Raw genomic sequence first — 18,702 nt, 5'->3', positions numbered from 1 at the left:
GGCAAAACTACTGGTGTAGTTTTATTTGTAAAGAGGTTTACAGAAACTGCAATTGCAGTCACACAGTAATATGAATTTATATTAAACAATAAATTAATTCATGACATCAGTTGACAAATTAAGTGTCATACATATAGGATAACATACCTGTCTTTTTGCAGTCTGACTACAGTAGCTCTCGTCTTCATTTGGTGTGATTCTTTCTTCATTCCAGCACCCTCTTTGTCAGCCTCGATGTCTGGACTTTCTCCGGCTTGCTTTCAATATCACACAGTGTAATAGATCTACCAGACACTATTGTGTAGCTACAGAATTGTTGTAAGATCTCAGCTCTGTCACACAGAACTGGGTGGTGAAAGAAAAAAAGTGATATGCATCAGTGTACTTGTTCATCCCTCAATTACGTTTGTTGTACTTGACTCCCATCAAAAAACATCAAATGTCCAACTGCATGCACTGAAGCATGGGTACACACAGGCACACACCTGGGAAACAGTCCTCCAGGGAAGTCATCAATCAGTTTTATGGGACTTCACTGGGGAAGTTTCTTTTGTTTCCCGTTCAATTCACTTGTTCTGTTTTACTCTCACTCCCCTTGACTTAACCTCACTCACTATTTCCATAGGTGTCAGCTTTAGATCCTCTCTAGAGTAGGAGTGCAATTGCTCTGGGTTATCCAAAGTGGTATTTCAATTGCTCATTGAAATTGACTTTAGTAAGGGTACAAGTTCAAAATCCTTATGTTTACCGAAAACGGCTTGCTTCCCATAATTGTCTGAAGAGGGAACATGACATAGTTTCGTTATTTGTACATACATTCTAATCGTTATTAATGTGGGGCCTATAAAAAGGCACGGTCTAACTGCGTTGAGTTTTTTGAGTGGATGTGTGCCAGTGTTAGAGAAGGAGTTGACGTCAGGGCGATACGTAACTCTGCCGCGGCGCAGTGAATGCAGGAGGAGTTGTTAATGCGCGCTGCTCTCCCTCAGAGTATATGTCTGCTGTATTTGCCGTGCACTTATTGATCAACTAGGACGCGGCTACGTTGGCAAACCGCCGTTGGCACCCACATGGTAGGTAACAATATTGCTGTTTTCATCTGATGCCTCCGTCGCTGCATAAGTTAAACCCGATTTGCTCAGATCTGCTGGCAGATCATTTAAATTTAGAACGACACATTGAACTGTTGATTAGTTATAACCAGTGATGGTGTAAAAATAGACTATACCTACATTAAAAGGGAAATCAATAGGCTATTTAGATCGAAGAACATGTAAGATTTTTTTTTGTTTTAGATCACAGGATCAACTAGTCATTTTTGTATTTTACAGCATACCGAATTATTTGACATTATCATTTTTAGATATAACGTAAAATGGAAGTGATTTAGAGTGCTGTTTAAACGCTATAATCCACATCTGGAAAATGGTGTAAAATCCTGCTTAATTTAATTAATTAACAACAACGTTAACTAACGCTGATAATTAATTATAATAGTAGCATATTAATTATAGTTATTATTATGATCTCCGAGATAATAGATGTGACAAACAAATGACCTTGTTGTTTGGACTTGTTGCTGTTATATTTGTTGTAGCCTATTGTTGTTTGAATTATCGTAATAAATTCGAAACATTTTTAAAGATAAAAAACAAATATTATATAAATAAAAATAGGCCGTTTGAAGATTGATTTAAGTAAGTTGTTTCAGACAAAGGACAGTGGCTGATGGGCCAGATGGTCTGTTAATTGTACAATAAGGATGGTATGTGAGGGCTATGCGTAATTTAACGATAAAAGAGTTTATGCCTTATTCACGGCAAACCGTGCAAAACATGCCTGAAATGTTATCTAATATCAACCAATTTATTTGTCTGCGTTCGCTTAATATACTTAGTACTCAAGTATTGAGAAAAATGTGGGTTTTATTTATGTATTATTTTTTTAAATAAAAGTTTTAAAAGTTGCTGTTGGGCAGTTTCCAGAATCTCATGCACAGGTGAATTTGTAAGAAAACGTTGTAATTTTTCCAGGGAATACAGTGAACCTCAAATTATCTGTAATTTGCATGTAGACTAATTGCCTTTTATGTTTTACCAATGCGCCTAATTATCAAACTTGTTACAGCCAATTTAGCGTCGCGTTCCCAAATAACAATTAGGCTATTACTTTAAAAATTTTAAGGGCACCATCGGTCTTGCAGAGCAGAGAAAAACCAAACCCCAAAACAACATCTTAAGGCCATGTAGGTGGCCAGCTGCAAAACCGTTATTTTAGTACAAAAGTGCAATTTCCGGCCGCACTTTGTGTCTCATTATACTGTGACATATGTCGGGTCAACTGATAAACACGAATGGTTGTAATTACAGCTCCATAAAACGGACTTTTCATTAAATGATCATTATAGGGTTCGCCTTAGTTCACATCCCATATGATTTATGTCTTATTGCACAATGCAAACTCATATTGCAGTGGGAATATGGAATAAAAATAATCTCAATAGGCCGGCATTGATCAGTTATCAGCTATTGCAAAGCTGCCAACGCACTGTACAAGATGATAAATTCTGTTGTGTTTCTTGTAACACGTGGTGAACTTTCATTTAAAGATTTAATTAAAACTAAATGGGACGAAACCCCCTTTGCTAATTGTTCCGCCCTAGGTTCATCGTGGAATGTTGTGCTTGGCATAAGTGAAGCATGGAAAGCACGAAAGGCGATTTCATGTGCATCTGTTTTTCAACATTGAAGTGAAACCTGCAGGGACATTTCATGATTTCACTCGCAGCGTGGGAGAGACAGAGAGAGAGAGAGAGAGAGAGAGAGAGAGCGTTTTCCATTTTTCCTGCTCTACTGTAGCTCCATGTGTTTTCCCATTTAATCTGTCCATGCTTGAACCTAAACTTGACGCACTGTGGATATTCTCGTTCAAAGAATTTTTACAGAAGGTTACATCTGGCTTAGTTGCTTAAATAAGATCTCGTAAAGCACGCACAGGCCATGCCTCACAGTCGGAATTATTAAAAACAGCACTTGTGTTCAATCTGATAAACGTGCCGCATAAAACAAATGAATGATATGATATGTTGTGTATAGGCTAATGTGTTAAGCTATTGCAGTGTATTGCAGTCATAACTTATTATATATAACCATAATTAATTAAATACTCGTAACACACTGCAGTGATCTTACGAAGTACTGTAATATTAATATAGCGTATACTGTATGTTTCGCTTTGCATCTCCGGTTTTAATTTTTGGAGATAATTCGAAATTACTGCCAGCCACGACATGGCTAAACAGGTGTGCGTGGAAATAGAGAGACAAAAAACAGTTTGGCTGAATTGTCTCTTCTAATTTCTTAAGAAGACAGAGATTTATTATTTAATAATGGACCGGGGCCTTTGACCTAATAGCCTTATAAATCATGCATTTAGATCATTTCATTACGCACATAGGCCTATATACGTATATGTCTTGAAAACAGCTTGTACAACCTTCAACAGTAGGCTAATTGTCGTCCATGACGAAGAATGTTTACATTTGTTAGGCAGGCCAATTCTCATCTGTCTAAAACATAAGCACATTTTTTCTTTTTCTTTTATGTTAATATAGTCTATAGCAAAAACAACGTTTTTATAACAAATTGAAATTTTTTGAAACTCTTTTTGGTTTGATATAAACCATAGTGCAGTTGTTCTTTCGAACTTTAAATAGGCTATCTTGAAAGGGATGTCATAGCTTCAACAGACAGTTCGTGTCGTCATAATAGATGTTTAAGGATTTAGACCGAAGGACCCGCTAACAAGAGGAACGCTCAGTGTCATGATCAAGGTTGTCATCGGGTATTCTTTCGGCACATACGTGGCTATAAAAAGTCTACTAAAATTAGAGTCGGGCCTGCTGACTTCTCTCCCAAATATTTTCGTACGTGTGAGCACATTTTAGACACTTTGTTGACGAAATTGTCTGATAAAGTCAGGGCCGGGTCTGGCGGTCTAGGCGGTCTACCTTCAAAAATATCCAGCTGACAATTAAAATAATAAAAAAATAATACTTCTTATTTTATTATCTGTTAAATAATGATCTGTCAATTTAATAAACATGTAAAAAATTATGCATGTAAAGAACTATGATTAAATATCTGCCCATGCAGCCAGAACATATGATTGTCCCTCCAGTCGAGAAGGTCTGGATATAGTAAACATATTTTGACCCCTTCTGATATTTGATTCTAATATAAATTAAGACGTCGTATACTATTTCTCGTTGGCTCGACAACAATGTGTTTTACGCACAACAAGTTGTTCCGCTCATTCTCTTTGACTTTGGGATAACATGAAGATGGACCCATATCATTTTCAAAGCTATAGCTCGGATGAACAGGAAAGCACACTTAGCAGCTATCCCACAACCCGGGTGTTAATTTATGGAAAGAGCAAGGCAAATTGTGGAAACTGTATCCAGGGTTCTTTACGCGCTAGACAGAACCACCAAATAAATCTGAATTTGCAAGGACAACGTTGACAGCGTCTAATCTACAATAGGTACGTCAAGCATGTACACTGAATTGTTAAAATAATTAAAACAATAATGACGATTACAAATTATCTGAGGAGTTTATCAAACCCTCCCCTCTCAAACTCGCGCCTCTCTTGCCTTACCAACAGCCGCGAATATCTCCACACTCTCATCAGTTTCCCAACTTACAGCCTTACGCATCGTTCTCAGATATATTGCCGTCTCTCTGAAACCTGAGATTCAATTAATCAAACGATCAATTAATGCGGATGGGGTTTTCGCAGTGTTCTCAGTTTCCCCCGGGGCACGTTGCAACGTGTGGAATGATCGCGAGCCGAACACTGGATCCTGGGAATGCGCCGCGGAGGGCAGGAAGGTTGGACAGTACTACGTTGGCCGTTCATCATCACCTCGCGTTGAAGCAGACACCTGACGACGTTTTAAGAAAATGCTTCACATTTATCAATATTTTTAATATATCAACACATAGGAAGATCAAATAAATACGGAAAGTATTTATTTGATGTATAAACAGTGTAAACAGAACAAGGTAGATATTTTACTTCTCACCGTCAGTAATCCTTTGACCTTCATTTCCCTCGGGGGTCCTCATATTTCAGCCTATGGCTAATTGAGCGAGGTGACCGCTCTCGTGGATCTCTCCATGCTCCTCTCTCCTAGCGGACCGTTTATGCATCCCTGCTGACTTCGCTGTCAATGTCAAACGCTTGTTAGAAGATCATCAATCATCGGCACTTAGGAATATTCTCAGAAGTTTGAGGGCAGGAGATACACTGACAGAAAAACAGAAAGCATATGTTTAGCAGACACAGTGCTCATCTGTTATTTTAGGGTACGCTTCCAACAGTTCAATAACAGAGATCTAATAACTTTAAGAACTGACTGGACACAAAAAAAAGAGTTTCATGCAACTCATTTGACTCCCCCTTAAATCAGGCCTTTAGAGCAGTTCATGCATTGTTTCTTACAGTAGCCTATGTCTGCAGGAGATATTTCGCAAGTTTGTGTGGTGTTGGTTCTCAACAGATAAATACACACGCTGTGTCATTAGGCCGAGAAGAGGAAGCCAGAGGAAGAGATTCATTACCATGTGCCAGCAGACAGATGGGCACAGGCTACTCTGTCTAGCCAAAGGAAGTATAGCTGAATGAAAGCTCAAGTTGTATCTTATATGCATATCTCGGATTCAATCTATAAATCTGCCACTCCATTTTATCTTCTAATCTTAGTGAGGAGCAAGGCATTTCTCTAACCTTCTCAAATTCTCTACTATTTTCTACTCATCTCTCTTTCTCTCTGTTTCTCTTTCACTCATCATTTTAAAAACATGTCTTTACATTTTAAAAATCCATTTATTTTTATCCAAATTATATTTATTTGTAGGCAGTTGTACAAACTGAGGACCAAGGTGGAATTTTACAGTAATTTAATTAGGGCTGTGTATTATCACGATAGATGGGTCACGATACAATATATTGCTATGTATTTCGATACGATACACATTTGCGATAAATTGCAATACTCTAAATAGAAAATGTAAAAAGTAGAGCTAGAAATACAACATGCTGTGCACCACCTGGGGTTTTCTGTAAGGGTAAGTGTAAAAACATCCCTTACCTCTGCAGAGTTGCCATGGTGTGCGATGCATGGACCTTTAGATCAGAAGTTTGGGATCTCAAACTGTGGATTGCGCCCCTCAAGTGGGTAGCACAGGGGAATAAGGTGGGTCACGCAAGTCACTTGGCTGTTGTGGTACATTACAGTTAAAACAATGAACATGGGCAGTATAAAACCCCTGGTTCATCCTTGCTGTAATTGTGCTGGTGTCACATCCGTGAAAGCACAATAAATGTCATTGTTACTTTTTGGAATAAACTTTTTGTCTAATGCACTGCAGTAGCCAAGTGACTTGTGTCATGACTTGCGAAGCCTACAAACAGCATTATTTTATATAACTCATTACTCCATTACTTATTTTGAAAACCAAAGCACACCCACACATCAGCTCTGAGAGCATTTTTCGCCATGCTCGCTTCCACTTACTTTTGGCCATATGTATATGACATGATTTAAAAAAATATATCGATAGTAGAGGTATCACTATCGATAAAAAAATATTGCGATAGTTACATGTATCGATATTTTTGCACAGCCCTAAATTTAATATATGGATCCTAATATTCCCTTTTATATTCCTCTTTATATCTGAATCATATCTGTATTGTTTCTTCACTTCTCCACTCTCAATTCCCCATCTGCACTGGCCAGGGTCGGATTAAAAAGGCTGGGTGGATAGCCATAAATATGATAAATGGAAAGGGGGTTGGAATATTAGACCAGCTACTCCACGTGCTCTTTTTCATGTCTTGCAAACTCTCAATGTTTACACACTCAATTGCCCCATCCATTCTTTATGGCCTTGAAATGTCAGGTTCAATATATCTTTAAAAGCTGACATTAACTGACATAAACCAGGTAAAGGGAGGGCCTCTACTGACAGATATGCCACTGATTGGCTGCATTATGTGGTTAGAGTCATGAGTTGGGATGTTTTTGGGTCACAGAGGGTCTGAGAACCTAACAACATTGCAATGTTCTCACCTGTTTGGTCCTCTCTCAAATATTGTAAATCCATCAATACACAAAAATTTTATTGTGCGTTTTATATAATTTTTTTTGTCTTCTTCTCTCCTACTTTCACAGGCTCGATGACATCATGTCCAGATATCACTCCCCTCTTTTCCAGACCATCTCCTTTCTTTTCACCCTCTTCCCTCTTTCCCTTCTTTCACCTCTTCTTTCTCAATCTCCTCTCAGCTGGACTTCTCCACATGACCCCTGCTACCATCTGGATGGGCGTCCGCGCCACTGCCTGTCAGAATTTATCAATGCTGCATATGGAGTGCCTGTGACCATGGAGGATATCCAGCAAGCACCCAAGACAAACATCAGCACCTTAACAGACCTTCATAATCCTCACAATCTGACATGCTGGATGCCTGTTGAAGGCTCGGGTGGCAGGGATTGGACTTTCACAATTCCCCTGGGCAGACGCTTTGAAATCACATACATTAGTCTTCAGTTTTGTCAACAGGTGGAGTCGGTGGAGTCTTACTCCATCACCATCTTAAAGTCGATGGACTTTGGCAGGAGCTGGCGCCCCCTACAGTATTACTCCAGTAACTGTATGGGTATGTTTGGCCTTCCCGCTCAGTCTATTGCTCAGACAAGGCACCAAGAGACAGAGGCTCTGTGTTCAGATCCCAGGCCACTACAGAAGCATCGTGGAAATATTGTCCTGGCTTTCTCGACTTTGGATGGACGTCCTTCATCACCAGATTTTGACTATAGTCCAGGGCTCCAAGACTGGGTGACTGCTACTGACATAAGGATAGTGTTTAACCAGTCAGTGGCAAAAATGAACAAGCAGGAAGAAAAACAGAATGAGGTGGAAGGTGCGTTAAGATGGAGGGCAGGGAGAGAAAGGATGACTAAAGCACTGAAGTTTGGGGAGAAAGATACAGGCACTAAAACATCAACGATTCGGGAAACTAGTCAAGACAGAAAGACAGAAAAGGCCACACAGAGATATCGGAATAAAAGTACTTTACAGCTAAATGGACACAACGTCACCCGGAAGGAGTTGGGGTCTCAAGACAGAGTGGGAAGAGGTAAGGTGAGGAGTCGCAAGAAAGAAAACTGGAAACCGTGCCAGGATGGCACCTGTAAATGGTCCCTAAATAACCAGCAGGCTCCCAAGGGGCGAGAGTTAAGGAGAAGACGAAATAATGGAGGGAGAGATAAGTCCCATTCTATATCAAGAAGAAAGGCTCCACAAGACCTCCCTCCGTCTGCTCTTTCTGCCCCATCTAATTTCCCTCTCGCCCTTTCCGACCTGCAGGTCGGAGGCAGATGCAAATGCAATGGCCATGCCTCACGCTGTCGCCGAGACAACCAGGGCCGTGCTGTGTGTCAGTGTGAGCATCATACGTCTGGACCAGACTGTGATGTATGTGAGCATTTTTTTTATGATCGCCCATGGCAGCGGGCCACCCCCAGCCAACCACACCCGTGCGTCCGTGAGTTATAAGCCTGTGTGTGTGTCTATTGGTCTATCTGTGATTGGATCCACATTTAAAATTATACTAGAAAAATAATCTATATACAATGTATAAATCCGATATTCTTGTCTCATCAATTTTGCCCACTTTTATTTTTTCTCTCCCAGCATGTGAATGTAATGGTCATTCTACTAAGTGTAGGTTCAGTATGGCTGTGTATCAGCAGTCCGGTCGAGTCAGGGGAGGCGTCTGTTTGAAGTGTCGGCATCACACAATGGGACGGCATTGCCAGTTCTGCCAGAATGGATACACACGGGACCACAGCAAACCACTCAGCCATCGCAAGGCCTGCCAACGTCAGTAACAAATGATTGTGTGTGGAAGTCATGTTTTAAGATGTTTTAAACTGGTATGTGTGAATCATTCTTTCTGCTTCGCAAGCAAAAGAAAAAAGATGTTTTCTTTTGGTTTAGCCCATCTGTGGGGTCTGAGGTGTGTGGCTGTGAAACGCAGCATAGTCTGTGTCTATGTTATGGCTACACCGTGAGCATTGGAATGTGCATTGACATTTGCCCTTTGACTGCTCTCATGTCTATGGCATGTTCACGAAGCGTTTCATTCGATGCAACCCAATATAACATCAGTTTACACCGTGTGCTTCAGTACAAATGTCATATATCACCATGTTTCTTTGTCACTTAATGTCCAACTATAAAGTAAAATGTATACAAAATCTAACTTATGTTCTGAAAAATCGCAAAATGTAAATATTTGAATTAAGTGCAATATAATTATCTAGAAAGTGAAAGATTTAATACTTGTTAATGTTGAAGAAGGCCTGACTTTTTTAAGAGTGCATAAATGTTTGTAGGACAGTTGGAGCTTTGTTTGGATGAACAAGGGTTGAGCAGAAGCAGAGAAGCATAGCTCCCTTCTCAATGGTCTCCAAGTCATCACACATATGTTTTATGAGGAAACTGTTGCTTAGGGAGCAAACGGGACTTGAATTAGAACTCAGGACATGAACCACAGCTGACTGTTCTGTGTAGTGTTATCTTGTTCTGTGTAGTGTTCATTGACATTTCCCTTCATGTGTCTAACTCCACTAGACCCACATTAAAGGGACAGTTCACCCAAAAATAAAAATTCTGTCATCATTTACCTGAGTTGTTTCAAATCTGTATACATTTCTTTGTTTGGTTAAACACACAGAAAGATATTTAGAAGAATGCTTGTAACTATAGTAGGAAAAATTACAAACATTCTTCCAAATATATTTCTTTGTGTTCATCAGAGCAAAGAAATCTATACAGATTTGGTACACCTTGGCAACAAATAAATGACAAGTAAAAAGCCTTTTTTAGCCTTTTTTTATGGCTAAAAAATGGGTGAGTAAATGAGAAAAGATTTTTTATTTTTGGTGAACTTTAATACCTGTCCTATTTCATTCATTTTCTCAACACATTTTTTAAAATATCTTTTTTAATCACTCTACTTCTAACTTTCTTTTATAATCTCACATTTTCAGTATGCAAAAAAGTTTGTTATTGCTTTGTTTTGGTGTTTGATGCAACTTCTCCAACATGTTATGTACATTCTGTCAGATCTGTCCATCTAATTTTTGCCTTGATCAAGGTATGGACAAAACATTTTGTGGCAGCCATGTTTGTCAATGTCTGTAGCCTTGTCAAAGTGTTTTTCCTTTCTTTCTCTCTCTCTCTCTCTCTCTCTCTCTCTCTCTCTCTCGCTCTCTCTCTCTCTCCCAGCATGTCAGTGCCACCCAATGGGTGCATTGGGCCATTGGTGCAACCAGTCATCAGGGCAATGTTTGTGTAAAGAGGGAGTCACAGGGCAGAGGTGTAACCGTTGTGCCCCTGGATATAAGCAAGGCCACTCACCCCTTCGACCCTGCATTCGTGAGTACAATTCCACAGCGCCTGTGCATCATTGCTATAATAATGCATCACTATTTTAGTCCAATATATGGCCATATATACACTAAATGTTTGGCATCACCTACTCATTGTTTATTAATATTTTTTGTGAAAAAACACAGCTACTAGGATTAAACGGGTGACATTTTCAAAGTCAAACTATGGCTAAAACAAAAAAATGTTATCTATTGAAAAATGTTTTTAATAATGTTTTGTTTCCACAAAACTAATTATAGTCATTCAGTCTTTTCAGATCAAGAGGTTTTTAAGATAATGAACAACATTTCAGTCAAGTGATCCTAAATGTCTGAATGGTAATGAAAGTAAAGTTTCTGGTTACATCAAGGATTCTTTCCAATCATTTCTGGCAATCTGGAAATGGGTTGTTTAGTTTTAGTCTTGATTTATTTTCATCTCCATTCCTCTTGATCCAATTAAACCAAATTTCTTTATTTGTTTACTCTCTGAGCTCATTGTCATTGCTTTGTTTGTTGTATCATAGTTGTATTGTTTGTTTATGGGGGATTTAGCAGAAGTCTCTTTTCGTAGCTCTAAACCTTGCCTACATTCCTGTGAATATCTAGTACCATGCAAAGTCTCAGAACCTTTCAGCTTTTATCACTTGGCTTTCCTCAACATTGCCATCAGCTTTCCGGGATTTCCGGGTGTTTTGCTCTGCAGATGTACCTGCTGTCTAAATAAGTGATAATCCATCAAACAGCATTGGGTTTAACCCTCAGATCACATTTAGCCGCAGGATGCTTTTACATTTCTAATCAAGTGACACCTTATGGCGAGCGGCACCTGTCGTGTTGTACAACCAGATCAGCGTCCCTCCTAGCACGACAGACGCATAATTCTTCACGGGTTATGGCTCAGTGATAGAAGAGCTTGTTTGTTGTTCTACATGGATCGACTCAACATGGATATTTATAGCGTGAGGTCCCATCTTTCCTCCACCAAAGGCGAGCCGCAGCTAAAAACACGACCAGCACTAACTAACCGTTTGCCACCTCTAATGGAGCAGCCGTCGTTTATCAAAAGCCTCAGATATTATTAGCACAACACATAAGATTTGTAGGGGTCTTTATTTTGAATAACTTTGGACAACAGAAAGTCTCATGATATTAAGGTTCTGTTCTTCACATCTTCTGCGACAAGTGTAACTTCATGGCAGATAGATTCACCCACAAACCCTCCGGCCTTCACAATTACTCAAAGGCCTTTCTAACTCTGCTAAGCCTACAAACACGTCTCAAACATGTATCTTTTTGAATGAAGCATTTGAAGCATCAAGCCCTTGACGTTTGTTATGAGTTATAGCCAAAGGAGTTTAGAAAGTCTGCGGGGGGGTGTGTTGGGGTTGGATGGGTATAAAGTGTCAGTGCCCCAGTTGTGTCAAGAGATGTGGGCAGAAGTACAGAAGTCATGGGTAATATATGGTTGACCCAGTACAGCAGACCTATCATGGGCAGAATGTATGTATGTGTGACAGAGAGCTTACTGATAGGTGGCCCTATTGACCTCTAAGACCACACACATGCATAAAATTGTCTAAACACACACTGTGACAAACATACACTTGTTTTTGCCAAAGGCTAATACACAATAGGGCAAACTGCAGTCACAGCACAACTGTCCTTATCCTCCCACCCAAACACATACAAATGCCAAGTATGCTCTAATGAGCCACCACAGGGATTAGAATTAGTCACCACAGTAGAGGTGTGAAAAAGAGAAAGGACAAAATGGAAGGCACACAAATAAACTTGTCACTGCTTGCTGTAATTTAATGAGACCCTCGTCCCCTTTCTCCCTGTCTGTTGTTCATTCAGGTATTCAGGAGGTTGCGCCACCCACCCCAGTTTACCAGCCCCAGTACAGCATTGGTAAGTAGACTGGTAGATGCTGTTTTGATTAAAATAACTGTTTACTTTTTTACAAATCATTTTATTTTCTCACAGAGAAGACACATGAATTTCACATACTGGGTGAAATGCATGGGATCATATTTGACACATGTGGTGATGTGATGTTATCCATATTACACATATTCACTCACATGTTTTTGCACATTCATGTTAACCACATGTGAAAATCATGTGGTTGTTCTCTAAGGTTGTAAACTTCCAGGTTCACCGTTTGTCTAAGACTAAAGCAAGAACTGTTGCTTGTAAAACCATAGACCAGTTGTGATTTACTGCCCCCTTGTGGATTAGATGTGTACAATATTTGTACAACCTGTTTACACAGGGCACAAATTGCATTCAGGTTAATAACATGCACAAACTGCATGATCATTGTAATTTCATTTGCCCTTGGTGCCACTACAGTTTAGAAATCTACTGCCTTTGGCACTATAGATGGTTTCAGTAGCAACAAAATAAACAAACACAATGTGGCCCAAACTTAACTTCTGGTGGACCTCCGCAAAGAATCAATAACAGTTGAGTAGTTTTAATTTAATTCAATATATATCCAAACAGAACATCATACATTGACAACCAAAAAGGGAAAAGGTTTCAAGCTATATGTTTTAAGCTACATCCACAAATATGAAAAAAACAAAGTAAACTTTTGCACTTACTTGAGGCACTCAACAATTCTCAGCTGTACTGCTGTCGGTTCGCTAAAATTTGAACTTTTTTTATGAACATATCCTTATCTCTAGGTAACAAAGAGATTGTAGTGGACGTACGTCATCACCCTGCGTGCATATAGTCTATTGATTCCCCAAAAGAATCACTAAAAAATATTCATTTGCTCAATGCCTCACATTAAAACATTAGAAAAGTTGAGTGAATTGCAGCATTTTTTCCCAGTGTTGTAAAATCTAAAATACTGGACTGGTAACCCGCAGACAGCAAGTTCAAACTTTTTTTATGAGTAAAACATGTTCATACTATTGGCAGCAACAGATTCTTGTACAGTATGTCCTGATTATAGTAACATATACCTGTGGCAGCTGCACTGCCAATATCTTTGGAAGCACTTTAACACAGGAAAGTCCATTACTGCTGATTGATTTCACACACACATTATGTGATCTGTATCTAGCAGAATGACCCACTCTAGTTCTCTAGAGAATTCAGCAATGCATTTTACACATAAACGCACATCACTTCACTGCTGGATGTGGAGCTTTATTAAATACTTAAATAGAGCTTTACAAAAATCCCATCTCTTGCCTTTGAGAACATGATAGTATGATACTGGTGGTCTTAGTTTTACAAACTAGAACTTACTCGATGCAATTGAGTTATTAACCTTTTTATTTTTGTTTATCTTCCAGCATTGTCTCTATAAAAAAGCAGATCAAATAAAACATTGTACATTTAATTCTGTAATTAATTGTTTCTCTCTTCTTTAAACTCTTCTCTAGGTGAGGAGTGTCTTTCCTACTGTCCACCCTCCCAAGCTAAAGTCAGAATGAGTTTAGAAACGTATTGCCTCAAGGACTATGGTACGTCCCTAAAACTGTATTGTTGTTGTAATGCATGTACTGCGTGCGATAAAATGAATCACGATGCTAAATGCAAATAGTGACATTTGGATTGTAAATACATGTTATGATTTAACAATAGTTTTCAGACCCGGTATTGAAACAAGCAGTGTCCATAAAAGAAAGTAAAACAGTTGTTGCGATTTTTCTACAGGGTTACATGTCTATAGTGTAGAATATGGCTTTTTTAAAAGCTAATTGAATTACAAAAAGATTAATAGTATTTAGTCTTTTTTTACTATCTTTTCCCTGTTTTCTGTGATTCTTTGGCTCAGTGCTGAAGGTTCAGGTGAAAGGTAAGGAACGTTCCGGCCCCTGGTGGCAGTTTTCTGTGTTGGTCCATACAGTTTTCCGCACAGGTTCATCACACGTGAAACGAGGCCTTCAGGCTCTCTGGGTTCCTAACCGGGACCTGACCTGTGGCTGCCCTGCACTTCAGGTGGGTCGAAGCTTCCTTCTGATTGGTGCAGAGGAAAGTGGGCGGAGTTGGGTCCCGGAGGAAAAGCGATTAGTTGCCGATCGCACCACAATGGCTTTGCAGTGGCGGGAACACTGGAGCCCAAAATTAAGAGGCTTTCGTGGGCAGGACACCAGGGGAAAGTGCCCACAGGGAAACACCACTGCACAGAAACACTCAGACCCAAACTTGTATGAAGAATACACACCCCCACATCTTGAGAAACTTCACCCTGAAGTTCATTTACGACACAAACATACGCACACAACGACACATAAACACAAAGCCTTACATGGAAGAAGTCTAAATACAGCAAGGCACCTTGAGCAAGAAGAGGACCGTAAGGCCGAAAATGACAGCCGTAATGGAAGATACTCCACATCTACCTCTCCTCCGGATACAGAGAATATATTGCAGAACACTCCGGATCCTCTGTTAGGTACTACAAAGATTAGTCACAGCAATGAGCATGACCAGTATCACCCAACAGTGTGTCCAACATGGTCACCTGAGCGACCTGTCTGATAGAGTGAGAGATAATGAGCAGAGAGACCTAAGGTGAGATTCCACTGGGAAAAATGTACAGATGCTTAGGGATATTCTATCTGTCAGACCTCTAGTCCTATTATATTCACTTTTTTTTATTGAAGGTGCTACATACTGTAATGTTCTTCACAGCAATGCCATAAAAAACATTTTTGTTCACCCAAAGACCCTTTTGGTCACCATTTGTTTCTTGCCTTTTCATAGTTTAAAGAACTTTTTCCATGTTATATGAGTTTTCCCATGAGGATGTTAAAGTTTCTTTATGGAACTTACAGGCAAAAATGGTTCTTCGGTGGCATAGTAGAACACCTTTATTTTTAATAGTTTAGGATGTGTCTATTGCCGAGCCACTGATGTCACTGAATATTCACATGCTGTATTTAACTGCTTATGTGTTGAACTTGTATTATTATTTTGACAGAAAATGATTTTGCACCCCATCCATGAAAACACTAGTTCAAAACTTTTAACTTCTGGAAAACTGAATGTTGTAGTCACTTAAGATGTTACCCTAAATGCATTTATGTTTAGTCTACAGTGTTATGCGTGATAGTGGCTCACATTCACAGTTGATTTCAATTTTGTGTTTTTTTTTTAGTTTCAAGAAGCACAGTTTTTCAGGTCAGAAGCTGAGAAATTGTACCCTGTATTGTCAGATCTTTGACGAAAGCATTGAATTTTGGGTAAACAAGAAAATAAAATGCGATGTATGCCAGACTGTATTATGCTTTCACGATTCAAGTAATATTTTTGTTTTGGTGGCTTGGCTAAAACTGTAAACACAAAGGCGGTGAATTCAGACTGTAGAAATATTAAACTGAACTTCAAATGGTGCCTTTTAAAGTCGTATTATTGTGAACTTCTCAAACTATCATTCAACATGTAAATGTTACAAATATCAGTGATTTACGTAACACTCTACCTCATAATAAATACTGTAAACACACATTGTAATGTTGTTTATTTATAAATTTGCTTCCTATATAAAACAATACAGATGGGTGTAAAAATTACTTACATTACTTCAAAGAGAAGGAAAGTTATTGCATACGAGTCTGCACTGTAAAAAACTAGTAAGATTCACTGCAAATTTACGCAAAAAAATTAATTGTTAATTTAATAAATTTCACTTAAAAACAGTGTAAAAAACTTTCCCCAAAAGTAAAATATAATGTAAAAAACAGTCAGTGCCAATAGTCCTGTGGTTAGTGTGCCGACATATAGTGCCAGTGCACTATATGCCTGACCCAAGTTCGATTCCTGTCTAGCGTCCTATGCTGGTCCCACTCCCCTGTCTCTATCCAATTCTTTCCTGTCTGTTCTCTGCTGTCCTGTCAAAAAAAAAACTGTGTGTATAATTTGCACAAGAAAATTAAGTAAATCCTATAGCTGTTTTTTACAGTGTGGAGGGGGAAAGACACGTGGGGAGAGTCAGTAAAAGCAAGCCAGACAGGCAATGATGCACCTGCTATGTTTCCACAGGAAACACCTGTTCCCAGTTTTCCTGTCTGCCTGACTGACGACAGTTAATTTAGTGTAAGAAATCTCCCACAGCTTGAAGAATCAAACTGCCCTCTCATTTCCTCGTGAATAATATTGCAGGAAGTCTTACTAACTCATGTGCTCCAACATCCACATGTCCTCTATTTTGTCTACCAGTCAAGTGTGTGTATCAGATAACACGCTCTTAACACTATCTGAGCCCCCTTAGACACACAGTTGTGCGATGTCTTGATACATCACATGTGTGACATTTTTGACACAGTAAAACAAAACAAAAATAGTTTCACCTGTACATTTAGGCATGCAGTTCGTAAAGACACCCGATTGTCTAGTACTCGAAACCCCCACAAGAATATGGATCTTTGTTTACTGGGGAATTTTTACGAGACACGAGGCCTACAGTACATTAAGAGACAAAGTTCAATAAGCTGTACAGCACTCTCTCCTGTTCTTTCTCACAGTGTGAGTAATGATACCATAGATCGAACCACAGTGTTAAAAAAGCCTGTGTGAACATGCTGCCGGCACGCTCATGTTCAAATCATGCACGCATACACATGGACAGGCACAACGAAACAAGATACACACACACGGCTTCTGTTAACCCGAGAGTGAGGAGGTCAATCCAGTTGATCTCTTGCATGCATGCCGCTCATACGAACACATTGCGTCCATGGCAACAAGATTCCTGCTCTGTGTTACCTCTAATAAAACCGGTGCCAACTTTGATATATTCACTCGTTCACTGTACCACACTCTAACCCTCAAACATACAACTGTGTGGCACATTAGGTTGTAGGCCAAACATCATCAAATACAAGTAAATGACAGACAATGATTACTGAAAAAACCTTCAGGTTTCTATAGCATCCATAATATTAATGTCACCTTTGAAGACATACTAACTTGCATACTATCATGTGAACGTACTGTTAACACAGACAGACAGACATTGCTAAAACATACAGGTCCTTTGTTTTTGTTATTCAGTCAATCGTTCTCCTTTTGTTGAGAGCAATATCTTTTGTGTTATCTTCTCTGCATTAGCACTGGCTTGCAGGAGCCCTGATTTCGTTCATAAACCATTCGATGCTTAGTTGAAACTGGGGCATGTCTGGATGGCGTTACCACATACATCTGACACTGCTGCACTTTTCCTGTGGTAAACGCTGGGAACGGCAGCGATTTTCCAAGTTGGGATTACGGATCAAAGTCAAATTCATGCAGAAGGAGGGAGAAGGAATCCCACCCCGGCCAGGTGGGGTATAAATTGAGGTGAAAAGCAACACCCAGCGAACTTAGGGGAGGTTGGGAAGCTGGGATCTCTTTGAAGTATTGGTTCATGCCATGGTGAACTTGGTCTTGTTGAAGCTGAACTATAACGGATTGATTTGCATGGATGTTGGGGTGAGGGGCTGGGGAAAGAGTGGTAGAGCTATTGATGGCCCCCACAAGTGTATGTGTGTGTGAGAGAGTGAGTGAACAGGCCATCTGTGTTAGGATATTACAAGTGTCTCACTTCACCTTTTCCCCTATTGCCCTCTGAGCCCACCCAGAGTCTCTGAATCTAAAATGTAGTCAGTACAAGGGTTAACACTCAAGTAAACTATACTGCTGTGGTCCTGTGTTTTTTTAGCATGTATAGCCTAATCCTTGTAAATTTTTGTTAATGTTAACACAATTATTCATTTTAGTTCATGGCACCATTAACTAATGTTAACAGTTAAACTTTTTATTTTAAAAATATATTAGTAAATGCTGAAATGAATATATTATTATTATTATTATAAGAATAATAAATGTTACAGAAGTATTGTATATTGTTAATGTTAGCTAATGGTGTATATTAAGTCATTGTTAACAAATACAACCTTATTGTAAAGTGTTACCACTCATCAAAATTGTAAGTAACAAATACAACCTTATTGTAAAGTGTTACCACTCATCAAAATTGTAAGTAACATTGCTTTTTTGTGTACCCAAAAGCTGATGTGAGCCTGACTCATGTGACCTGCCAGAACTAACGCTTTACGCTTGATTTCTTAATTACAGTACAAATTAGGGAAACAGCTATATGAAATTGCTCCCCTCTGCTGACTTTTATCAAGGTCCAAGTTATTAGAAATAGCAATTTCATATAGCAGTTTTCTTAGTTTGTA

At 39.2% G+C, this 18,702-nt stretch overlaps 1 protein-coding gene across 1 annotated transcript; it reads left to right on the top strand.

Annotated features, from left to right (window-relative positions):
- Nucleotides 1-803: 803 nt before the first annotated feature.
- Nucleotides 804-18,174, top strand: ntn5 (netrin 5). The gene is made up of 7 exons (XM_057336187.1): nt 804-1,073; nt 7,244-8,619; nt 8,769-8,957; nt 10,368-10,517; nt 12,371-12,424; nt 13,918-13,998; nt 14,313-18,174. The coding sequence occupies exons 2-7, from the start codon at nt 7,257-7,259 to the stop codon at nt 15,017-15,019; spliced, it is 2,544 nt and encodes an 847-aa protein (XP_057192170.1). The 5' UTR covers nt 804-1,073; nt 7,244-7,256; the 3' UTR covers nt 15,020-18,174.
- The last annotated feature ends 528 nt before the right edge of the window (nt 18,175-18,702 follow it).

This window comes from Triplophysa rosa, linkage group LG1, assembly GCF_024868665.1.
Source record: "Triplophysa rosa linkage group LG1, Trosa_1v2, whole genome shotgun sequence".
Classification (NCBI taxonomy): domain Eukaryota; kingdom Metazoa; phylum Chordata; class Actinopteri; order Cypriniformes; family Nemacheilidae; genus Triplophysa; species Triplophysa rosa.
This window is presented reverse-complemented; position numbering and strand designations above follow the sequence as displayed.